The sequence below is a fragment of the Rhea pennata genome, chromosome 15 (assembly GCF_028389875.1).
Source record: "Rhea pennata isolate bPtePen1 chromosome 15, bPtePen1.pri, whole genome shotgun sequence".
NCBI classification, from domain to species: domain Eukaryota; kingdom Metazoa; phylum Chordata; class Aves; order Rheiformes; family Rheidae; genus Rhea; species Rhea pennata.
In genome coordinates, this window is record NC_084677.1 from 19,277,168 (window position 1) to 19,301,715 (window position 24,548).

Below are 24,548 nucleotides of genomic sequence, written 5' to 3' on the forward strand. Positions count from 1 at the left end.
GCAGGTGCTCGCGGTCACGGCATGGCGTGCACCAAGGGGATGGGGTATGGTGGTTCCTTTGAATTACATGTACAGGGGAAATCTAAATGGATTGTGACTGCCAGGATTAAAGGTTAGGAAATTTCTCTGTGTATCGTATGTAAATGAGCACTAATGAGGTTTTCATGATTACTGTTAATTAGCTTCTCTGCGACTAGTGGTGATTTACGTGGTGTGAGCCTGGACAGATGATGCAGACACACACGCAGGGAGCGTCTTCATTAGGGCTGCTTCTTAAAATGAATCTGCAGTATGCAAATGGCCCATTAAATGCTTCAGAGAAGGATTCTGGGGGAGAAAAGGCAGCAGCGGAGCGCTGGGCTGGGCTGGATTTCCCGTGCCGTGGGGCCGGGTTTGGGCTGGGCTGGGCTGGGTTTCCTGTGCCGTGGGGCCGGGTTTGGGCAGGGCTGGGCTGGATTTCCCGTGCCGTGGGGCCGGGTTTGGGCTGGGCTGGGCTGGATTTCCCGTGCCGTGGGGCCGGGTTTGGGCTGGACTGGGCTGAATTTCCCGTGCCGCGGGGCCGGGTTTGGGCTGGGCTGGGCTGGATTTCCCGTGCCGCGGGGCCGGGTTTGGGCTGGGCTGGGCTGGGTTTCCCGTGCCGCGGGGCCGGGTTTGGGCAGGGCTGGGCTGGGTTTCCCGTGCCGCGGGGCCGGGTTTGGGCTGGGCTGGGCTGGATTTCCCGTGCCGTGGGGCCGGGTGCGGGCTGGGCTGGGCTGGATTTCCCGTGCCGTGGGGCCGGGTTTGGGCTGGGCTGGGCTGGATTTCCCGTGCCGCGGGGCCGGGTTTGGGCTGGGCTGGGCTGGATTTCCCGTGCCGTGGGGCCGGGTTTGGGCTGGGCTGGGCTGAATTTCCCGTGCCGTGGGGCCGGGTTTGGGCTGGGCTGGGCTGGGTTTCCCGTGCCGTGGGGCCGGGTTTGGGCTGGGCTGGGCTGGATTTCCCGTGCCGCGGGGCCGGGTTTGGGCTGGGCTGGGCTGGGTTTCCCGTGCCGCGGGGCCGGGTTTGGGCAGGGCTGGGCTGGATTTCCCGTGCCGCGGGGCCGGGTGCGGGCTGGGCTGGGCTGGATTTCCCGTGCCGCGGGGCCGGGTGCGGGCTGGGCTGGGCTGGATTTCCCGTGCCGTGGGGCCGGGTGCGGGCTGGGCTGGGCTGGATTTCCCGTGCCGCGGGGCCGGGTGCGGGCTGGGCTGGGCTGAATTTCCCGTGCCGTGGGGCCGGGTTTGGGCTGGGCTGGGCTGGATTTCCCGTGCCGTGGGGCCGGGTTTGGGCTGGGCTGGGCTGGATTTCCCGTGCCGTGGGGCCGGGTTTGGGCAGGGCTGGGCTGGATTTCCCGTGCCGCGGGGCCGGGTTTGGGCTGGGCTGGGCTGGATTTCCCGTGCCGAGGGGCCGGGCGCGCTGCCTGCCCCTTACGTCTCTGGTTGTGGGGTGCTGGCCGTGCTCGGTTCCCTCTGCGTGGTGCTCTGCGGTCTCGGGAACGGGGACGCAGGATTGGCTTTGTCACCTAGTGGTGTAACCTCCCTCCTGTTAAACTTGAACGAATTAGGGGCTCTCCACTGCCGCGGGGCGCCCACAGCCTCTCGTCGCTGCAGAGAGAGGGAGCGCCGAGCGCGGCTCCGAGCGCGCCGGGCCGGCGGTGGTGATGGAGGCGGTTTGAAGGCGGCGCGCGGCGCCGAGCTCCTGCGCGGTGCCTGCAAGCTGGGACGGCCCGCCGGCGGGAGGCTGCTGCGGCGCGCGGTGCCGCCGTGCCGCCGTGTCCCGCGGCGCCTTGGACCCTTAGACCTGCAGGAGAAGAGCTGCAAAAGGGGCTGTGGGGATAAGTGGACTTGAATCGGGGTGGGAAGCTGCTCCCCGTGGAGCTTCCCTGTTAATCCAGAGAAGCACGGAAATGCCTTCGGTGGAGGGGGGGAGCACGTTGCACCAGGCGCAGCGAGTGGCTTGGGTGACTACGTCCAATTAGCTTGACATCAGTCCTGGGCAAATGGGTGGAAAAGCTACTGCAAGACTCAATTAATGGGAGAATTAAAGCCTGGGAGTATAAGTTCATGCCTGTCAATGTGGTTGAAAAGAAGTCGGTCTTGTCAAACAAACGCGATTGCGTTCTCCGAGGAGATTGCAGGTTTGGCTTGTGAAGGCAGCAGCGCAGAAGCAGCGGGCTTTGGAGAGCGCTGGGCTCGGGGCTGGGCTGCTCCGACTAAAAAGTCCGTGAACGCGAAGCGCTGCTCGGGCGTACGGTGAATACTGGCCTAGTTGGCGTTTCCCTGGGCTGACTTAAATGAAATGCGGTGGAGCGGCACAGAGCGCACCTTTTACTAACTCCATCCAGGCAGCAGTAAGAGGTGGAGATAACACGAAATTCAGTTTATCTGCGTTATTTACTTCGAGAGCGCAGAGGAAACGAGGAGCGAAGCCTTCCCGGCGGCAGCCCGGGGGCTGGGGTGGCAGCTGGCGCGGGCCAGCCCCCCTCGCGGCCGCAAGCAGCTTGGCGAGCCCTGCCCGCGGTGACCCTGCCCGTGGTGACCCTGCCCGCGGTGACCCTGCCCGCGGTACCCTGCCCGCGGTGACCCTGCCCGTGGTGACCCTGCCCGTGGTGACCCTGCCCGCGGTACCCTGCCCGCGGTGACCCTGCCCGTGGTGACCCTGCCCGCGGTGACCCTGCCCGCGGCGAGCCCTGCCCGCGGCGAGCCCTGCCCGCGGTGACCCTGCCCGCGGTGACCCTGCCCGCGGTACCCTGCCCGCGGTGACCCTGCCCGCGGTGACCCTGCCCGCGGTACCCTGCCCGCGGTGACCCTGCCCGTGGTGACCCTGCCCGCGGTGACCCTGCCCGCGGTACCCTGCCCGCGGTGACCCTGCCCGTGGTGACCCTGCCCGCGGTGACCCTGCCCGCGGTACCCTGCCCGCGGTGACCCTGCCCGCGGTGACCCTGCCCGCGGCGAGCCCTGCCCGCGGTGACCCTGCCCGCGGTACCCTGCCCGCGGTACCCTGCCCGTGGCGAGCCCTGCCCGCGGTGACCCTGCCCGCGGTACCCTGCCCGCGGTGACCCTGCCCGCGGTGACCCTGCCCGCGGTACCCTGCCCGCGGTACCCTGCCCGCGGCGAGCCCTGCCCGCGGTGACCCTGCCCGCGGTACCCTGCCCGCGGCGAGCCCTGCCCGCGGTGACCCTGCCCGCGGTGACCCTGCCCGCGGCGAGCCCTGCCCGCGGTGACCCTGCCCGTGGTGACCCTGCCCGCGGTACCCTGCCCGCGGTACCCTGCCCGCGGTGACCCTGCCCGCGGTGACCCTGCCCGCGGCGAGCCCTGCCCGCGGTGACCCTGCCCGCGGTACCCTGCCCGCGGTACCCTGCCCACGGTGACCCTGCCCGCGGTGACCCTGCCCGCGGTACCCTGCCCGCGGTGACCCTGCCCGTGGTGACCCTGCCCGTGGTGACCCTGCCCGCGGTGACCCTGCCCGCGGTACCCTGCCCGCGGTGACCCTGCCCGCGGCGAGCCCTGCCCGCGGTGACCCTGCCCGCGGTGACCCTGCCCGCGGCGAGCCCTGCCCGCGGTGACCCTGCCCGCGGTGACCCTGCCCGCGGTACCCTGCCCGCGGTGACCCTGCCCGTGGTGACCCTGCCCGTGGTGACCCTGCCCGCGGTGACCCTGCCCGCGGTACCCTGCCCGCGGTACCCTGCCCGTGGCGAGCCCTGCCCGCGGTGACCCTGCCCGCGGTACCCTGCCCGCGGCGAGCCCTGCCCGCGGTGACCCTGCCCGCGGTGACCCTGCCCGTGGTGACCCTGCCCGCGGTACCCTGCCCGCGGTACCCTGCCCGCGGTGACCCTGCCCGTGGTGACCCTGCCCGCGGTGACCCTGCCCGCGGTACCCTGCCCGCGGTGACCCTGCCCGCGGTGACCCTGCCCGCGGCGAGCCCTGCCCGCGGTGACCCTGCCCGCGGTGACCCTGCCCGCGGCGAGCCCTGCCCGCGGTACCCTGCCCGCGGTACCCTGCCCGTGGCGAGCCCTGCCCGCGGTGACCCTGCCCGCGGTGACCCTGCCCGCGGCGAGCCCTGCCCGCGGTGACCCTGCCCGCGGTACCCTGCCCGCGGTACCCTGCCCGTGGCGAGCCCTGCCCGCGGTGACCCTGCCCACGGTGACCCTGCCCGTGGCGAGCCCTGCCCGCGGTGACCCTGCCCGCGGTACCCTGCCCGCGGTACCCTGCCCGCGGTGACCCTGCCCGCGGTGACCCTGCCTGCGGTACCCTGCCCGCGGTGACCCTGCCCACGGCGAGCCCTGCCCGCGGTGACCCTGCCCGCGGTGACCCTGCCCGTGGTGACCCTGCCCGCGGTGACCCTGCCCGCGGTACCCTGCCCACGGTGACCCTGCCCGCGGTGACCCTGCCCGCGGCGAGCCCTGCCCGCGGTGACCCTGCCCGCGGTGACCCTGCCCGTGGTGACCCTGCCCGCGGTGACCCTGCCCGCGGTACCCTGCCCGCGGTGACCCTGCCCGTGGTGACCCTGCCCGCGGTGACCCTGCCCGCGGCGAGCCCTGCCCGCGGTGACCCTGCCCGTGGTGACCCTGCCCGTGGTGACCCTGCCCGCGGTACCCTGCCCACGGTGACCCTGCCCGCGGTGACCCTGCCCGCGGCGAGCCCTGCCCGCGGTGACCCTGCCCGCGGTGACCCTGCCCGTGGTGACCCTGCCCGCGGTGACCCTGCCCGCGGTACCCTGCCCGCGGTACCCTGCCCGCGGTGACCCTGCCCGCGGTGACCCTGCCTGCGGTGACCCTGCCCGTGGTGACCCTGCCCGCGGTACCCTGCCCGCGGTGACCCTGCCCGTGGTGACCCTGCCCGTGGTGACCCTGCCCGCGGTACCCTGCCTGCGGTGACCCTGCCCGTGGTGACCCTGCCCGTGGCGAGCCCTGCCCGCGGTGACCCTGCCCGCGGTACCCTGCCCGCGGTGACCCTGCCCGCGGTGACCCTGCCTGTGGTGACCCTGCCCGCGGTGACCCTGCCCGCGGTACCCTGCCCGCGGTGACCCTGCCCGCGGTGACCCTGCCCGCGGTACCCTGCCCGTGGCGAGCCCTGCCCGCGGTGACCCTGCCCGCGGTACCCTGCCCGCGGTACCCTGCCCGCGGTGACCCTGCCCGCGGTGACCCTGCCCGTGGTGACCCTGCCCGCGGCGAGCCCTGCCCACGGTGACCCTGCCCGCGGTACCCTGCCCGCGGTACCCTGCCCGTGGCGAGCCCTGCCCGCGGTGACCCTGCCCGCGGTACCCTGCCCGCGGTACCCTGCCCGCGGTGACCCTGCCCGCGGTGACCCTGCCCGCGGCGAGCCCTGCCCACGGTGACCCTGCCCGCGGTGACCCTGCCCGCGGTACCCTGCCCGCGGTGACCCTGCCCGCGGTGACCCTGCCCGCGGTACCCTGCCCGCGGTACCCTGCCCGCGGTGACCCTGCCCGTGGTGACCCTGCCCGCGGTGACCCTGCCCGCGGTGACCCTGCCCGCGGTACCCTGCCCGCGGCGAGCCCTGCCCGCGGTGACCCTGCCCGCGGTGACCCTGCCCGCGGTACCCTGCCCGCGGTACCCTGCCCGCGGCGAGCCCTGCCCGCGGTGACCCTGCCCGCGGTACCCTGCCCGCGGTACCCTGCCCGCGGCGAGCCCTGCCCGCGGTGACCCTGCCCGCGGTGACCCTGCCCGCGGTACCCTGCCCGCGGTACCCTGCCCGCGGCGAGCCCTGCCCGCGGTACCCTGCCCGCGGCGAGCCCTGCCCGCGGTGACCCTGCCCGCGGCTGCCTGCTTGCGCTCGGCGCGCTCCGGGGCGCTGGCGCTGGTGCTGGCGCTGGCCCGGTGGCCCTGCCGGGGAAAGCGGCTCTTGGCAGCGTCTCGGCCTTGGCAGCCGCAGCGGCACTGAAATGCTTCTGTTGATCTGGTGCAGGCAGCGCTGGGACGTCAGCAGAGGGTAATTTGCTGGGAAAAAGGAAAATGACAGTGCTCTCCATCAAAATTATTGCGGCACCGTCCGTTAGAGGCAGCAGCCTGAGAGCTGCAAGGGAGCTTGGGCGTTTTTTCCCCGACGAGGGGAGTTTTAATGCCGCTTACTGCCGTCCCGGCCGGGAGGCAGCGAGCGCAGAGGTGCCGACGCGCAGGCGGCTCGTGCGAGCGGCCCCAAAGCGCGTCGCTCCCGAAACCGCGTCGCTCCCGAAACCGCGTTACCCGCCCGGGGCTGCGGCTGGCGGGCGCCGGGGCCCTCTGCACACCCGTGACTGCTGCAGAGGTGCACATCTGCATGAGCTTGTCAAGTGAAAATTTCTGTCTGGTTAGAAATGGATTTTCTAGCTTCTTGCTCGTGTATAAACATTTTTAGTGGTCCCCAGCCAAAGCAGGAACAGCGAAAGCAAACATCAGGCTGAGCCGACTCAGCCCCTTCAGGGAAATCGTTGGCCACAGAAGGAAACAAAAATGCACGATGGCTTCAGAAGACGTCCATTAAACTGTGTGCTGAAGTGATTCATAGTGCTGGTAGTTAGACTTTAATTAGATCTTAATCACGTAATTTTATCTTTGTTTTAGAAATTAGAGCTTAATGACTGCATTGCTCTCACAGCAGCGCCGTGACTAAACACAGCAATATCGCACGGCAGCGCTGCAGCGGGCAGAGACGGGGTGGAGATTATCCGCGGGGGCAGATCATTGTCCCTTGAATACAGGAACATACTCAAAAAAATCCAAATGCAGCAGGACCTGCAGGAAACGAAGAGGAGGCAGGTGCCTGATCCCTGCTTCCGAAGGGGAGAGGGGCCTTTGCCGCGGGCTGGCGTCTGGCCACCCCCGGAGCTCGCGGGAGCGTCTCCCGCCCGGGGCCGGGCGGTGCACGGTGCCGGCGAGGAGAGCGCCTGTGCTGAGCCGCCAGCGCAGGGGCTTGTGCCGCTGCCGCCGGCGCGGACCCCAGGCCCCTCGCGGGCTCCGTCGCTCCGGGGCGCTTCCTCTCCTGCTGCCATCCCGGGCGCCCGCCTGCTCCCAGGTTTCCTCCCGCCGCAGAGCTCGGCTCGCGGGCCCCGCAGGGAGGGTTGCTGGACGCTTTCGAATCGCAGCCGCTGCACAGACCGCGCGCTTTGCAAGGGCGCCCAGACGCCGGGCACGCGCCCAGGCGGGTCCGTCCTCCCGTGCAGCGTTCGGGGGTAGATCAATACCCGCTGCAGGAGGATAAGCTCTCTGCCTCACGCCCTGCTCTTCCTTCATTTCTATTTTAGCTGCGTTGGATCGAGTTGAACCGGTCCCCATGGCAGACAGGAGGGCGGCGATGGCACCGACCGGGGCCCGGCCTCGGCTGCTCTCCGCACTGCCGATGCTGCGTGCGATGCTCCGGGTGCCGCCGGGGCCGAGCGCTCGGCGCCAGCCGCCCTTTCCCTTTCCGCCGGCGCGTCCCGCTGCCCCGACTGTCCCGCGGCTCCGGGGTGGCGGGGGCTGCCGCGTCCCGGAGCCGCCGCTCTGCGGCAGCGCCGACCTCGAGCACTGTGCTGCTGCACGCGCGAGCCGCTCGGGCTCGTTGCGGGGGCATACGGTAGCAGCGCGTACCCCGGTAATTGCTAACAGATCCTCTAATGGGAGCGAACTCGACTCCACTCAGTCGCTGGGTAAATATTTATACCGAGGCGTCCTCCCCGCTCACCGGCGGAGCGCGCAGGCGCTCGCGTCCCGCGCAGCCCTGCCGCCGGGAGCCCAGCCGGGAGCGGGGAGCACGGCCCCCGGGCCGCCCCGAGCCCCGCGGCCGCGCCGGGCCGGGCTGCGCCGGCTGCAGCGCTCGGGGCCCGCCGCGGTGCGAGAGGCGCCGCTTCCCGGCCGGCGCTGAAGCGTTTTCGACGGGCGCTTTCGGAGGCGCCGCTTTGCGCGCGACACCCGCCACCACCTGCGCCGGTGGCTTTGCACGGAGGAGCGGCGGCGGCGGCGGGGAGCTGCCCAGCGCCGGCACGGCCCCCGGCACGGCCCCCGGCACACGGCGGCTGCCTGCCGAGGGCCGCGGGTGCTCGCGGGCAGAGGGGCGCGCGGCGGGACGCGCGGCCGCGGCGCGAACCCCGGGGCCGTGCCGGCAGCCAGCCCCGCCGCGGAGCCCGCGGGCCCGGCGGCATCGCGGAGGGCCGGGGAGGAGAGCCTGGGGATTTCTTTCCAAAGGGAATGAAACCATTCGGATGATCTAAGCGTTGCAAGAGCTTGATTAATTTATATGCTGTACCACAGCAGCTCACATTAAGGAAGAAATAGGTTTATTTTCGTAACAGGAGCCTGAGCTCCAGAGCGCGCGGATCCCCGGCAGGGATGGGGTGGCGATGGGCGGCCGCGGCTGCCTCCCGGGAGCGGGGCCGCGGGCTGGCAGCGGAGGGGCCGGGCGGCGGGGGGCGGAGTGGGGCCGCCGTGGGGCTGCCGCCGTGGGGCTGCCGCCACGGGGCCGCCGCAGACCCCCTGTGCTCCTCACGGCCGGCTGCTCCCAGGGCCCCTCACTTGCGTTTCCAGTCCCAGCTGCGGCCACAAACACGGAGCCAGCAGCAAAACTGCATCGTATTAATTAATGAAAGGTTAATCAAATTTTCCCAGCGCTCACGGTGCTGTGATCCTGCCTCGGTTCCAGAGGTGAAGGAAAACGCTCGGGCTGAATTCAGCGCGCAGGTCCAGAGCTGCCGGTGGCTGTCGGCGGCGGAGAGCTCGCCGCCGGGGCGCTCGGAGCGGAGCGCGGGGCCGTGCGTGCCGCAGGGCGGAAAGCGCCGCGCACCGCCGGTCCCGGGCTGCGGGCTCCCGCGAGAGGACGACCAAGCGACGTGCCGGTGCCCGGGCAGCCTCTCTGGCCGGCGCGGAGGTGCTCCAGCCGTGCTGCAGCCAGCGCGGTGCCGCGGGGGGGTGCGCCGCGGGGGCACGCCGGCTTGCACCGCTGCCGGGCGCCCCAGCCCCGCGGGCTCCGGCGCAGCCTCCGCGCCGGCCGCTCCAGCCTCGGGCCCGGGGAGAGCTGGAGGCGCAGCCACAGCGAGCGACGGGTTTAGGGAGAAAGCTCTCGGTCTGCCTCGGCACCGCTTCCCGGCCGGAGCTGCGGCCCGTTCTGCGCACGGCTTGCTGAGGTGTCGCGTAGCGCGCGGCCGGTGCAGGCCGCTTCGTCGACATGCCGGCAGAGCGTGCACGGATGCACCTCGGGCCAGGGCCCCAGCTCCGGAGGGAGCATCCAGCTCGGCTGTATTGCAGTTGCAAGGGCAGCACTATTTCACTGCACGCTGAACTTTCCTTCTGACACCCTGTTACAGCAATCTCATCCCTCCTCCGCGTGCAAGCTGGATTCAGCACTTTGAACTTGGCGTGCACATTAATCAAGCCAACGAAAGGTCTAACTTGTCATCTTGTCTGGACGTTTTCATCAAGTCTTTAAAGCATGCTGTAGCAAAGCTTGCTGTCACCCTTAACAAAGGAACGGCTGCCTGAAATTGCAAACCTTCCTGGACCAGTAAAATTATACAGTGGTCATTACAATTTACATGCTAGCTTATAAAGTTCACACTTGAAGAAGGCATTTTCTCCAAACTGTTGCAGCCATTTAATGGCTCAGGACCGCAGCTGTGTAACGTGGGAAATACCCTTTACAAAGCCAATTACCTGTGATTGCACAGGGCGTCTTGCTCCCACCCGGTCCTGCCCTGAGCGTCGCTGCGCAGGAGCAGATCGCCGGCGGGGGCGGCGTGTCCCAGCCCTGAAGCCCCCGCGCCGGCCGGCAACCCCGGCGCTGTCAGTGCGGATCCCGGCTGTGCTGGGGAGGCTGCGCCAGCACCTCGCTCACAAACCCTCCTCCGATGTATTCATTCCCAAACACATCGTTGCTGGAGCTTGGGCCAATGCTGCTCTTTAACTTAAACGATTCCCCCGTCCTGACCATGACCCTGGAGGCACTTCCAGCTCGCGCGCAGCACGCTGAGCTGCGCTCTGGGCAGTGTGTGGCCCGGGAGGGCTTTAGTCTGTCTAATCCAGCCTGCTTGAATCCCGTCTTTGCACAGGAGACCCAACAACATGCCCCAGTGGGGTGACGTGGGGATGTGGGGCAGGATCAGGAGCAGATCGTGGTGCCGGCTTGGGAGAGCATTGGGGCTGCAGGGCATGGACGGGCAGGAGACCCGCTCCGCCGCACAGCAGGCATTTTGCTTGTTTGCTGCAGCACCAGGCAGGAACATGCCGCCTTCGTTTGTCGGCGGTACCAAATGGGAACGTGAAATTCCAGTTTTCTGGGAGGGGAACGTGCAATCCCAGTTTGTTGGTGCCACCATACGGTATCACGTACAACCTCAGTGTGCTGGTGATGCTGGGTGGGAATGTGCAACTCTGGTTTGCAGGTGGCAACAGAACGTGCAGCTGAGGTTTGTCAGCAGCACTGGACGGGAATGCGCAGCCCTGATTTTCCGTGGCGCCAGGCAGGAACGTTCAGCCCCGGTTTGTCAAAGGCACTGGCTGGGAACATGCAGCCAGGCGCTGCAGGCTGACAGCAGCCGGCCGGCGCAGCCCGGTGCTGCAGCGCGCCTGGTCCCGGCGGGCTCGCAGGTCACCTTGCCTCCGACACGTGCCAGCTTGCCATCCCCGAGCTCGTTGCAGTGGGGCTCGTGCTCCAGGGCTGCCGTCGCCTCCCACACTCCGGGAGCGCACAGCACGGCTTGTCCCCGCCAGATGCTTCGCTGCACTGCGCCGGGCCGTGCAGCCCGCTCCCGTCTCGGCATCCCCTGCCTAGCCCCACTCCGCATCTCCACAAGCCTTCCCACCCTGGCTTTCCTGAAGGCGAACCGGCTGCGCTAACGCTTCCTAAGCTGCGTTTTAGGAGCCCCTGATGCGAAGAGCATTTCCAGCTTTGCAGCTCTTCCTGAGCCCTCATTTGCCTGCCCTTTGGAAATCTAATACTTGATTTAAGCACATTTCTGCTCCCTCCATTTTTAAGGACAAATGTAAAGTAATTGTTTGATATTGCTGCATTTCCTCAGCCTCCAGCTCTGATTTCCTGCTAATACGGTGTTGTCGGGGGGATCAGTCCAGCCCAGCACCTTCTGCTCCTTGGCGTGGATTGGAAATGGCTTTTCTGCTGTGAGTCCAGGATTTGTGAGTCTCCCTGTAAATGCTTTTCTCCTTTAAAGGAAAAGTCATACAAGAAAATGTCCCATCTTCCTGCAGACCTCTTAATCCCTTGCTCCCCCTCCACCTGCCCGCAGCTGTGTCTCTCCTGGCTCCGGGTCTCCCGCAGCCGTGGGAAGCTGCTGGCACACGGGCGATACTGCAACGAGTGCAGGCCGGGCTCTTCTAGGTGCCCATTCATTACCCCAATTGCTCTGGGCAGTGATCAGCGCCAGCGAGGTCTCCCAGGCTGGTCTGCAGGTTGTGCGCATCTGCACGTCCACCTCATCCAGTTGCTCCGCTGCCGCTGCCGTGCCAGCGCGGCTGCGCCAGGGCTCCGGGGCGCCCGCTCCGGCCCTGCCGCACGGCGTCCGCAGCCCCGGCCGGCGGCTCCCGGCTGGGCTCGGGCCGGGGCCCTGCGCTGCCGCCAGCGCGCCTGCTGCAGCCGGAAAGCTGCAGTCTCAGACTGGCAATCGGAGGCAGGCGCTGCCGGCGCACATGGCCGGGAGCCTCCCGGCCGCTCCGGGGCTGCGCTCCACCGGGAGAACCGGGCTGCAAAACGGCACTTGGACCCCGTTGCGCGGCTGCGCAGGAGAGTCTGGCGGCACGGCCTCTCGCGGAGATTTAGATGCTGGTGGTAAATTGCAACCTTTGCAGAAATGCCTGAGATTTACGACGAAAATCAGTGGCTGATGCAAGCGGTGCAGCTCAGGGACGGTAAGCGGCAGCCCTGCAGCAGGAGCCGTTGCTGGCGCTGGTGAGCGGCGCCTGCCAGCCAGCGCGTTGCTGCGGGGGGGACGGTGCTGGGCGGCTGCAGTCGGAGTGTGGGCTCAGCCCCGGCCCGGCGGCGCCAGCGCCCGGCCCGGCAGCCCGGAGGGGAGGGAGCTCTTGGAGCAAGGATGCTTCTGCGGACAGCAGGGGCAGCGGGGTGGGGGCAGTTCACCGGCGTTGCGTCCGTGCACAGCCCAGGCCCTGCCGCAGCGCTCGGTGTCACGAGCGGGCAGGGTCTCCTGCGGTGCGCACGCCCTCCTGCACGACGCTGTCACCCTCGCCGCGGCCCGGCTGCTTCACGGGCACCGGGGCCGGGCTGGCACCGGGGCCGCGCTGGCGCAGGCCCCCTCCTCGCCGCGCCGCCGGCCGCTCCTCCGTCCCTCTGCGGCTCCGGCGGCGTGCCGGCTCGGCGGCCGGTCTCCCGGCACGGCGGCGGCTTGCACGGCTCGCGGGCCGCAGCGCCGGGCGGGCGGCTCGGCGCAGGGAGCCCGGCCCGCTCCGCCGGGCTCGCCCTCAGCAGAGTCCACCCGCACGGACAGGCTGTAGTGGCTTTTATCGCGCCGAGGGCTCCCGTGCTGCACAAGGAAGCTAGTGCCACGGAAGTACCCGTAACAGCAGGATTCTGTGCTTTATTCACAGGACAAAATATCGTTACAACATTTTCCAAAGACATTTTTTCCCCAAGCAGATACATCTCACCGTGCTCGGGGCAGCACCTGGCGCATGCCTGGCCGGAGCCAAGCGGCACCGCAGTGCTGCCAGCTCCCGGCGCGCCTGGCCGTGCTCCGGCCACGCTCCAGCCTTGCCGCAGGCGCGCGGGGGCGGCACGCACCTCGCTGCAGCCCGCACCCGGCGCCCGGTGCCCACTCCCCGCCACTGTGCCAGCAGCACCCGCCAGACCCCCCTGGAGCGAGCCCCGGGGCCGGCAGCCGTCCCTCGGGGACCGGGGCTGGCAACCGCGTCTTCCTGGCTCGGCTCACCCCGCGGGGTCCCATCGCTCCCAGCTCTGGCTGGCGGTTTTCAGGAGGGCCCGGCCGGCACGTGGAGGACAGCAGAGCGCTCACGTCACCGCCGCTCTGCTCCCCGGTGCTTATTCCCACCTGAAGTCCTGCCCAACTGTTTCATAGAATTTAATATTATAAGGTCTATAAAAGTCCCGAAGCTGCTCTATCACCTCCGGGTCTATCTGCACATGAGTCCTCCCTTTGGACTTGCCCAGGCAGCGGGGCAAGCCGCTGCTCTCCGTTTTCTTCAGGCAAGGAAACCCCTTCGTCTTGTTGAAGTAGAAGTGCTTGTCCGTGATAACCCGTTTGATGCCCAGGAAGTCCTGGACTTTGCCCATCTCCCCGGCAGGGTCCGTGATCAGCTTTTCCCCACTGACGAAGTGGATCTGGGAGAGGGGGAAGTACTGGAGCCAGCTCTGCAGGTGCACGGCGTACATGCCGATGCGGATGGCGTTCCAGGAGGTGTCCACCAGCCCCAGGCTGCGGTTGCGGAAGGACAGCCCCTCGAAGGTGGGGATGTCCGGCTTCTTGGAGAGCGTCTGCGTGTAGTCCGAGATGGCCCGGGTGACCGGGTTCCTCACCACCACGATCAGCTTGGTGTCCCGGGACATGTTGAAGATCCGCCGCGGGGCCTCCTTGGTGACGAAGTAGCTGGGGGTCTTCTCCACGGTGATCTGGCTGTCGAGGGTCCGTGGCATCAGGCTCCTGCGAGCAAGGAAGAGGAGGGTGAGGAAGGCGCGGGAGCCCCGCAGAGCGCCCGGCCGCACGGTATGTGGGCGCGGAGCCAGCGGGTGCGTGGGAGCAGGGCCGGGGCCGGGGCCGAGGGGCGGCAGGGCTGCTCCGGCTCCATCCGTGCAAATCCACCATCGGTTTAAGGAAAAGCACGCGAGTCCCTGCCGAGCAGGAAACTGCTCCTGCTCCGTTTTCCCGGGTGAAAGCAGAGGCTGGCGGCCAGGAGCGCCGGCCGCGTCCTGCCCGTGCCCGGGGGAGGTGGCGGCACTGCGGGAAGGACGCCGCGCGATGGACACGGCCCAGGCGTCCGGCGCGGCCCGGGAGCGGAGGGGCTGTCCCGGGACGTGCGCACGCCCCGGAGCGGCCCTGCCCCTGGAGAAAGGCCGGACTGCCCGGCCCTCCGGGGCTTGCAGGGGCTGGCCCCTCTGGCCCAAGGGCTCGGGAAGCAGGGTGGGGAGAGGGAGGGCAGCGCTCTGGGACGGGGTCCCGCACGGACCCCGCCGCCTCTGTGAGCCCGAGCTGGCGCTGGAGCCGGAGCACGCGCACCGGGCTGCACCACCAGCAAGGGAGGGCAGCGCGGCCGGGCGGAAACCCTGCAGCCCGGCCGAGGGCTAATTAATTAAATCATTGGCTTCCACGTGTGAGCATCCAAATCAAATAAAAACTAATGGGACGGAAAGATTTATAAATTGGCCTTGTATAACTGGAGTAACCAGGAAACCCATGGCGGGCGGCTCCGCTGTGCCCCGTCGAGGAGACCCGGCCGCGGCGGGAGCGGGGACGAGCCGGCGGCACCGGCCCTCCCGCGCCGCGGCGCCTCGGGGCCGGGCCGCGCTGGGCGGCACGCAGCCCGCCGGCCCAGCCCTGCCTCAGCCCGCACCCGGTATTTCCATTAGGTTCATTGCTCAAAAGCATCTGTTGCTTTTTCCGCTTTGCAGTGAAAGTTGGTGGCTCGTATTCATGAACTCACCGATTTGAACTTAATCGTGCGGTGGAACACAAGCTATAAAGCACAATCGGGAGCTGCCTGGGAGAGTTTTATGGGGAGCGTTGAAATGTGCCTCCAGGACCGTTTTGTTTAAAAGAGAACCCATATGTTTATTGCAGCGCGCCTGCACGTGCCCGGCATCGGCGATGCCGTGCCCCGCACGGGCGCCTGGCCAAGCGCCGCAGCGGCCTGAGCCCGCCCCGGGAGCGAGGGGCCGGCGGGCAGGAGGTGGAGGTGCACCCTCCATCTCCACCACGGCCTTCCTGCAAATCCTGCCTGTGCTGGGGGCCTGCGGGCGAAGGCTTGCAGCCTGTCCTGGCAGGGCTGAGCCCTCTCTGCGAGGGAAGGGGGCTGAAGAAGAGCCGGTATAAAAGTCATTTTAATAGACTAGCTCTGTCGACGTCTGGTCTAACCCAATGAAGCCTCGGATAGAAGCAGTCAGCGAAAGCAAATATCAGCAACCCTGTCTGCAGCAATTCAGCTGGAGAGAGCGACGCACTGATTTATTCATGGGATAAACTGCAAAAACTTCACGGTCACGCTGCCTTGCTGGTGTGCTGGAACAAGGGGGTTTCTAAATGTGGCATCAAAGTCTGGTAACTAAAACTAGAAATCTTCAAGGAGGAGTCCATCAGCCCACGGAAATAGCAGCAGTTAGTCCAGGGTCCCTAAAACAAGAGCTACAGCCGCTGGCTTTGGGGCTTGGTCTGCAGGGGGGAACCTGACGAAGGGACCATCGAGAGGCGACACAGCGGTGGACGTGCAGCAAGTTGGCTCACAGTCCCCGGCCGGAGGGAAAGGGGCACCCCAGGAAGGCGGCACAGCCCCGGTCCACAGCCGGCAGCGGAGGTGGCTCCCCCCGAAAGGGCTGCAGCCGGTGAGGTGGGTCCAAGGAGACGGCGTGTTTGGGAGGCGACTGCGTAAAGAGCTGGAAGAGATCCACGGAGGTCCCCTGCCCGCCCATGGCGCGTCGCCCGCTGCCCTGCGCGGTCCTGGCGCGCACTCGCACTGTTATCTCATTGGAAAGAAAATAAACTAATTAGCATAAATTAATAGGGCTGTTTTACAGAGGTACCCGAATGCCAGCGTGGCTTAATTGGCCTTTCCCACTGCTCTGCTTCAAACCCCATAAATCCCGACTATGATTCCTGTTGTTTAATGACTGTCAGGAAATGCTAATTTAGTGCCAGGCACCACTGCTGCCAGCTCCGTATCACAAACAAGTTTCATCATAAATCAGCGCAGGACAGCTTTATAAGCGATCCACTATTACAATATATTGGTGGAGAATCGTAAAACTGCTGTTTCATTAATGGCTCATCTTCAGGCTTGTTAGCGTTTCATTACGTGAGCTATTAGGTCCATGTATTTAAAAAATGAAATTACAGGTTCTAATCAATTATGAAAAACACAAAATCACTGCATAATAAATTACCGAAATGAGACAAGAGGTTTTTTTTTTTCAAATGGACTCCCAGTGTTTGCTGCTGCTGAACAAGAGAGACTGCTGAGACAACAAAACACAACCCGAATAGATAAATAAATCACCAGTGAAACCATGCAAGGGGGAGAAATGTCATCCAGACATTCATCTTTATGTTAACGGCGGGATCCCCAGAGCTGCAAGAGCTGGGAAATGCATTGCAAACTTAATTACAGTTGACTTCAAAATGATATTTTTGGACTTCTGCATTCACAAAGTTATTTGCATACAAATAGCATGTCACATAGTTTTAAGTCTAGGACTTGCGTGTGTAGGGCTGAAAGCTCTCAGCACCCTGCTCGCTGTGCAGCGAGCCAGGGGCTCCAGGAAAATGACGTAGGGTGGTTCGGGGGCTCTTCTCTGGTCGTGCGCTGCTTTGCTAAAAATCCCAGTGGGTTTCAGTGCAGGTTCCCTGGCTCAGGCTAACCGAGCCGGTCACGGGCGGCGTCAGAGCTAATGCCGGGAGGCTGCGTGTTACCCTGTTACACTCCTGAGCCCCGGGCAGTCCCGGCGCTGTTAGGGGGCTTTGCACCCCTCCGAAGGAAGCAGTGGTGTCACGGGACGCGGCCCCGGCGAGCAAGGAGCCGCGGTGCCGGTGGAGCCGGTGGTCTGCAGCCGCCTCTGGAAGAGGCCCCGCTCCAGCTGTCACACCACGGGCCGGCGAGGCACCGGGATGCGCGCTGGAGGTACTCCTGCGTGGCAGCGTGCGTGCAAGCCGTCCGCACTTTGTCCCGGCGCGGGGACTCGGCCATGCAGCAGAAATGGAGGAGGTTGAAAAAGCTGATGCTGAGTAAATGCCAGCGCAGCGCTGCACGGAAATCATCAGGGACGCAGCGGAGCAAACGCCGCTCGGCTTTGCAGCGCCGCGTGGGCGGCAGCGTGGGCTCCTCCAGGCTCATGCTGCCCGGCCGGCGAGGGAGCAAACGCAGCGAGCGGGGCCAGCGCGGCGCTGCCGCTGCGGTGCAAGCAGCAGGAGCCGCCGCGGGCCGGGCCGGGCGGCTGCCAGCGGCCCCGCGGAGCCCGGCAGGCCCCGGCATGGGGCTGGCCCGCGAGCCACGCGAGGAGCCCCGGGATTGCCCGGAGCAGCACCCAGGCTCCCCGCACCGGCAAAGCCCCTGCCGCAGCGGCGCTGGCTGCCTTGGTGCGGGCTGCAGTTCACCGGGACCTGGAATTACTAATTTTCTCCTAACCTGCCTGTGGGCACCCCGCAGCGCACTGAAGCGGCGCAGGCTGCCTGGCTGGCTGCGTGGCTCTGCTGCCGATGCGAGTGAAACGCTCTCCCAGGGATACGTTCGTACAAAAGCTCATCAGACGATTGAGACGTTGCAGCCGAGCCGGGGGCTGGCGCACGTTCGCTGATCCGCCGCAGCGCTGCGCTTGCCCAGCCGCAGGCGAGCGGGCACCGCTCCCGGGTAAATATTTGCTTGTTGTAGCTCACTGTGTGCGGAGGATTTGGCGGCTCATCCACAGCACTCCTCCGAGGCTGCGCACCGCCGTGCATGTAATCCTGGGCTTCATCCACTTGTCGGCATAAAAACAAACTGTTTAATTTGGCAAAATATCCGAGGTGCTGGCTCCCATGGTGAGGGCTGGGCTTCCCCCTTGTGCGGCTGCCGCCACCGCCTCGGTGCCAGCGCGCGGGGCTGGGCAGTGGGGAAAACTGGGGCAGCTGGAGGGGCCGGAGATGAGCGCAGGCTCCCCGGAGTGCTGCCCACCTGGCAGAGCCGCTGCGCGGGGCCAGCTCGCCGCGGGGATCCCCCGCAGCCAGAGCCCCTGTCCGTGCCCGGGGGGCGGGCGGGAGCACCGGCCCCTTGCTGGCACCATGCGCGCAGGGCAGGGCGAGATGCAGGGGCAAAGTTGGAGCAGGAGCCAACACAGCTGCAGCGCCTGAGCCAGCAGCCACGGTGGGAGCGGGGCCCCACGCGGCACCAACCACTGCGCGTGCGGAGCTGCCACGGGCCTGGTGTGGAGCAGGCTGTGCCTGCCAAGCGTGCTGTGCGTGCCGTGCCCACTGTGCATACTGTGCGTGCCATGCCTGCTGTGCCCACCGTGCATGCCATGCCCGCTGTGCCCACCGTGCCCACCATGCATGCCATGCCCACTGTGCCTGCCAAGCGTGCTGTGCGTGCCGTGCCCACCGCGCATACTGTGTGCCATGCCTGCTGTGCCCACCGTGCATGCCATGCCCGCTGTGCCCACTGTGCCCGTGCGTGCCATGCCCACTGCGCCTGCTGTGCCCGCTGTGCATGCCATGCTCGCCATGCCCGCTGTGCCCACTGTGCCCACCATGCATGCCATGCCCACTGTGCCCACCATGCGTGCCATGCCTGCTGTGCCAACCAAGGACCAAGGGCCAGGGAGCAGGGGAGGAGCTGGCGCTGGTGCCGGCGCAGTATTAGCGCAGCGCGCTGGGGTCAGGCGCAGCCTCGCAGAGCCACGAAGCCCGACGTGGATCCGCTCCACAGCCCCCGGTGCTGCCTGTGAGCGCCAGGGCCCTGCGCCCCGGCCGGAGCTTTAATGATGGACTGACTCCCGTTACTACACAGTGGCGTTCAAAGAATTTACACCAGTGCTCACAGACAGATAATGAGGGACATTTCGATGTGTACCAGCAGCACGAGCACAGTAATTAACTTTGTTGCTGATTCATTTTTAATCATTTAAATGCTCCAGAGAATTGCAGTGTCCTTTAAGTCAACAAAATCTTTTCCAAAGGGCAGACTGCTGATGTCCTCCAGCAGCACCAGCCTATGCGTAATTCCCGTCTTCCTCAACATCTGGGCCCCACCGAGCGCCCAACAGAAGGACGGGGCAGCGCCAAGCGCAGCACGGCCGGAGCGGGGTGGAAGAGGAGGCGGCGGCGGCCAGCACCGGCGCAGGGACCCGGCGCGGGCAACCCGGGCGCCCCTCGCCCCCAGCTTGGCGAGAGGGGCCAGGGTCTCCCCCGCTCCGATCCCCAAGGCAACAGTTTTCTTAGGTGAAACTTAAAAACTAGCAGTCATTAAAAAACACAGCTCCTGCAATTAGTCCCTAATTAAAAACTCCTTCCGCAGGGAGGCTGCACAGGCTCAGGCGTGTGCAGAGGGATGGTGTGCCGTGCCCCATCGGGAAGGATCAGCCCCGGCCGGTGGCGATGCCAGCCCAAGCATCCTGGGCTCCCAGCAACGCCGGGGCAGCTGGGCGCCGGCAGCGCCAGGACCCGCCATCCCGTCCCGCAAGGCAGGGAGCAGGGAGGACGCCGGCCTTTGGGGCAGCTCCTCAGACAGAAGCAGCCTCTGCCAGTGGTTTCTCACCCGTTCCTCCGAGACAGGATGCTCTGAAGTCAAGGAAACTTCAAAGCATCCTTGCAGCTTGCTGCCTCCCTCTCTTCTTACTAATTAGCAGTAGCAAAATGCACTGTCAGTCGAGCCCACAAATGGAGCATGTCACCAGGCAGAACCTCTCGGGCTCCGGCTCGCGTGCGAGCCAGGCTGGCCATCAGCCGAGGGCGATTAGCGGGGCACCGCGGCGGGATTCACGCGGGGGGGTGCGAGCGGGAGCCAGGCAGGGCTGGTCCCTGCGGCGGCGCCCGCCTTCCCTTCCAGCGGAGCCCGCCTGGGCCTCAGCACGGGCGTACCGCAGCCGTTGGGATGCTCCGGCCGTGCTCGATTTACAGCAGGTCATCGTTTGGTAAGGGACGCCAAAATGGGAACCAGAATACATCCCCAGTGCCCTGTCTGCTGCACCGATTCAGCCCTAGCTGCACGCAGGCAATGGTGACCAGGCTGGTTTCCCTTCCGATTCCTTCGTCCCCTCCAGAAGAGTTTTCCCGGTCCCAGACATGCAGCCTGGCTCTGTCCTGCTGGGTCTGCAGCCTGACCTGCTGGGAAAAGCTCCTCTCTGAATACACCGCATCTCACAGGATTACACGGAGGAAATCCTGGAGGGGGAAACTGCACCCTGAGATGCTGTGATGAGAATCACCGCAAGTTAAGAGACTCGGTCTTCCCTGTGTTCTGGAAAACACTGAAGGTTATTGGCACACTCCACCTGCAGCAGGAAAAGCTCTGTATTGAACATTTAGTCCAGGATTGGTAATGAATCGATACTCCTCAGTAGCTGGCTGTTTGGTTTCAGTTGTCTTAAAACAGATCTTGCTAAAAATACCTTTCCTGTAGTGTATCTCTAGCTAATGAGGTGGATTAGAGAGGCTGATGGGAATTGGAAAAGGCCAGGGTCTCTTTGGTCTCAAATCATTATGGAGGCAGCTCCCGGGCGGCGTACTCTTGCAGGGGGCGTGGGAAGAGCGGTGGGCCCTGGCACACCCTCCGTTTCCAGGTGCACGGTGTCCCAACACAAGGAGCAATGGGGGGATGGCAGGAGGCAGGACTGGAGGCACTGGGGAAACGGCTGATGTCAATAAGCAAGAGGTTTGGAGGCAGCAAGGACGGGAGGATTGGGAGATACCCCCTGCTCGGCTTCCCACCTCTCCCTTCTGACCAACTTGGGAGCAGAGTGTGGAGCCTTGCCGGCCAGGGCAGTCAGGCTGAGCTTGCGAACTGCATCTGCTCTGCCCGTCTCCGGGACGCAGCCACCGATAGGACGCTGCTCGCCAGCTTCCCTGGGCTCTCGGCAGAGGGGCAGGAGCTAATCACGCTGTGGGTCAGACCTGCTGCATATTTAATTGCTCCGCTTGCAAGCAGTAAAATCAATTCCACATTTTATACATTAGTGGCCTCTGTGCTTAAGTTTTGGCACATTTCTGAGATAAAAAAAAAAGTAATAAAACCAGGGAAGTGTCATTTAATTGTTTTAGTCAAGCTAATTTGGAGACTTCGCTGATCAGGTGTGATCTCTCCATCGATCCGGACCCAGCGCCAGGCCCCGGGCAGCGTGCTCCCAGCCTGACCGCGCTCGCTGTGCCCACCCGCCGGGGCTGGCACCGCCTCGCTCGGCGGCCGCGGCCGAGGGGAGCCGTGCCTGGGCACTACGCAGGCTGCCAGGCTCCTGCCCGCCTGCTCTTTGTGCCGTGGCGCACTAAGTTCCTGCAGTATCCGGCGATGCGAGCTCATCCGATGGTCTCAGACTTCCAGGAGGTGCATCCCAACTGTACTTTCTCTCAGCCTGTGCTCCACAATCTCAGCTCTGCTGTAAAAGCGGCAGAACGTCTCCGGCTGGAGGCTCTGTAAACGTGACCCAAGCGCAACACACGACAGCAGCACCTGCTCAGCCTGCAGGCAGCCACCACCGCGCCGCCGCTGCAGCTTGCCGCCCTGGGACACGGGCACCAGCACCATCCGTGCTCCTGAGCGCTGCCTGGTCCCGGCTGCGCAGTTTGACCCTCTCCCGGTCAGAAACCAGCATCTTCGTGCCACAAGCATCACTCGTGTCTCCCCGACCAGGAGGCAAACACAAGGACCCCGGCAGAGCGACAGGCACCACATCTTGCTGCCTCCTGACCCATTTGGCATCTCACCAGGATTGCCCTGCTCTCAAAGTGGGTCTGTACCCGTCAGGAAAGTGCTGCTGAGACGGCGGGGCAAAGAGGGAGCAGAGCTGGGTACGCAGGGCCCCGCGGCTGCCCACTGCACTGGGTGCTCCAGGCACATCGATGAGCACCGAGTGCCCGTGCTTTTCACATGTGGCATATGACACCTTGGCCAGGCCGAGCTGAGACAGCCCTGGGAGCAGCTGGGTGACTGCCCAACTGCACGGACCGCAGGGACACGCCGGGGCCATGGGGCCCCAGGCACAGGGTGCGGGCGCTCTGGCTGCTGTGATCTGCCCGCACACGCAGGCGGCACTTGCTGCCTCCCATGAGCACTGCTGAACTGAACAAGAAAGTCTTCACTGAAATTAAAATCTCACCATCTCCTGCTGGTGTTGCACTCGCTGCTTTCCACAAATTAGAGATCTCAGATACACTTGCACTTACCTGAGTTCAGACAGATGAGATAGAGGAGAATAGGAATTGCCTCTTTCACAAAACCAGATAAAACTTGATGGCAAAGGGGTTATGAAGCAAACAGAGGGGGGCTTCTATAGCAAGGAGCCTAATAGTGCAGTTCTGTGGGCTAATAATGCACAAGGGTTTGGGGGGTTCCCTCACACTGGCAAGCATTTCTCCAAATGGGAAGGGAAAGCTGTTCTTGTCCTGGCTCCAACCCCGGCTTCCCAGCAGGGACTGGCTCATTTGCACATGCAGTAATGGACTCATTTGGGCTCCAGCTATATTCCCACGGCTGGAAGGAAGGGCAGTCACAGCATCTGGGACACGGGGCTGCCCCTTCTCCCTGAGCCAGCACTAGACGTTTACTCCTAGACCTGCCTGGCACTTCCTCGAGGAGGAGGAAGAACTCCCCAAATGCAATCAAGCAACAGCCTCCACCGCAAGCACAGAACAAATCAGAACAAATCCGCCTGTGCGAAACGCCCGCGGCAGCTCCTGCTCCGCTGCCCCCACGGATGCGCTAGCCTTAGGCAGGCAATATCCTTCTGTAGGAGGTGCGTGAGACACCGCGTCCCCTGTCTGCAACCGCGATCCCCAGAGCTGCCAGCCGCTCCCCGGAGCCGCCCAGGGAGCGAGAGGCGGGGATGGGGCGGACGGAGCGGGGCGAGCCGAGGGAGCGGGATGCGGTGCGGGGCCGGGGCGCCGGGCTCACCTGTACCACTCGAGGCCGCGGTCGTAGTTCCTGTCGAAGAAGTGGGGCTCGGTGCCCAGGGCGCGCACGTCGGGGTGCACGCGGATGAACTCCAGCACGGCGCGGGTGCCGCCCTTCTTGACGCCCACCACGATGGCCTGCGGCAGCCGCTTGGCGCCGGGCCGCGGCGGCCCCGGCGGGGCGGCGGCGGGCGGCGGCGGCTCCCGCGGGCGGCGGCCCGGCGCGGCGCTGCCCGGCGGCTCGGCGGGCGCCCGCCCGCACGACCGCGACTTCTGCAGAAGTTTCTTGGCGGCGGCCGCGCTGCGGGCGGGCGCGCAGCGGGCGCGGGGGGCGGCGGGGCCGCCGCAGCAGCAGAGCAGGCTGTAGCAGAGGTAGGAGCAGGACAGCGACAGCGTGAAGAGGAAGAGGAACCGCCGCGCCAGCCGCCGGGACGGAGCCAGGCCGCGGCCGCTCGGCGCCCTATGCGCCATGGCTCCATGGGGCCGCGCCGGCGGGCATGGCCCGGCCCGGCGCGGCGCGGCTCGGCGCGGCGCGGCTCAGCGCGGCGCGGCTCAGCGCGGCGGCTGCCCCCGGGGCCGGGGCCGCGGCCGCTCCCGGTCGCGCTGCTGCGGCATGGCCCGCGGCTACGCGGCGGCGCGGCCGGGCCGCCCCGGGGGGCCGCGGCCCCTGCGCGCCCGCGGCCCCGGCGCCGCGGCTGCCATGGGCGGCGGGCGCTGCGCTCCGGCCGGCGGCGGCTCCGCGGCAAGTGCCGGGGCAGAGGCGGCGGCGCCGCTATTTAAGGGGCCGCCTGACGTCAGCGCCGCCCGGAGCCCCGCGGTCCGCGCCGCAGCCGCAGCCTCCCCGCGCCGGGCCGCTCCCGGCCGCCCGCCCCGCCGGCGGCTGCCCTGCCCGCGCCCCGGCCGTGCCCGGGGCGCCCGAGCGGATCCCGGGCCGGAGCGGTCCCCGGGGCCGGAGCTGTCCCTGCCCGGCGCTTGGAGCGAGCCCTGGGTCGGAGCGGGTCTTGCACGGGCCGGAGCGGTCCCCGGCGCCGGAGCTGTCCCTGCCCGGGACTTGGAGCTAGCCCCGGGGCCGGAGCGGGTCTTGCACGGGCCGGAGCGGTCCCCGGCGCCGGAGCTGTCCCTGCCCGGGACTTGGAGCTAGCCCCGGGGCCGGAGCGGGTCTTGCACGGGCCGGAGCGGTCCCCGGAGCCGGAGCGGTCCCTGCCCGGGACTTGGAGCTAGCCCCGGGTCGGAGTGGGTCTTGCACGGGGCGGAGCGGTCCCCGGAGCCGGAGTGGTCCCCGGAGCCGGAGCTGTCTCTGCCCGGGACTTGGAGCGATCCCTGTGGCCGGAGCGGATCTTGCACAGAGCCGGAGCTGTCCTCGGGGCCGGAGCGGTCCCCCCGGGCCCCAGCGGTCCCCGGGGCTGGAGCTGCCCCTGGGCCGGAGCTGTCCCCGGGGCCGGAGCAGGCGAGGGGCAGGGTGGTGGCAGGCCGGGGGCTCCGGGCACTGTCGTGGCCCTGTACCTGGCAGAGGGGAGTCTGGTAGCTGCCCAGCTCCAGGACGAGCCCTGTCCTGCCTGCTGGTTATCACGACTCAAATGCATCTGCTAGCAGAGCCGTGCAGGGGTAGCGACCATCTGCTGCCCCATACCTGGCCCTGCAGGTAGCTCTGAATCCACATTGAGTCCCAAACTGCCCACAGCAGCTGCAGGGGGTCCCTGGGGAGCTCGCTGGGTTGGCCCACGACAGCCTGCATCACGGCAAGGGCTGACCAGCTGTGCAGGCTCCAGGTCGGCTCGGAGAGTTGCCTCCTGCCGCACACGGTCCCT

The 24,548-nt window shown here is 66.5% G+C and overlaps 1 protein-coding gene across 1 annotated transcript; it reads right to left on the reverse strand.

Moving 5' to 3' along the window:
- Positions 1–12,511: 12,511 nt before the first annotated feature.
- On the reverse strand, positions 12,512–23,211 carry HS3ST2 (heparan sulfate-glucosamine 3-sulfotransferase 2). Its single transcript, XM_062588313.1, has 2 exons — positions 22,742–23,211; positions 12,512–13,602 (listed from the first exon to the last, which is right to left on the reverse strand). The coding sequence occupies exons 1-2, from the start codon at positions 23,209–23,211 to the stop codon at positions 12,984–12,986; spliced, it is 1,089 nt and encodes a 362-aa protein (XP_062444297.1). The 3' UTR covers positions 12,512–12,983.
- Positions 23,212–24,548: the final 1,337 nt, after the last annotated feature.

Coding starts and splice junctions, on each gene's coding strand:
- HS3ST2 (XM_062588313.1), bottom strand. CDS start 23,211: ATGGCGCATAGGGCGCCGAGCGGCCGCGGCCTGGCTCCGTCCCGGCGG. Junction 13,603..22,741: donor CGCGGCCTCGAGTGGTACAG/GTGAGCCCGGCG, acceptor CCTTGCTCGCAG/GAGCCTGATGCCACGGACCC.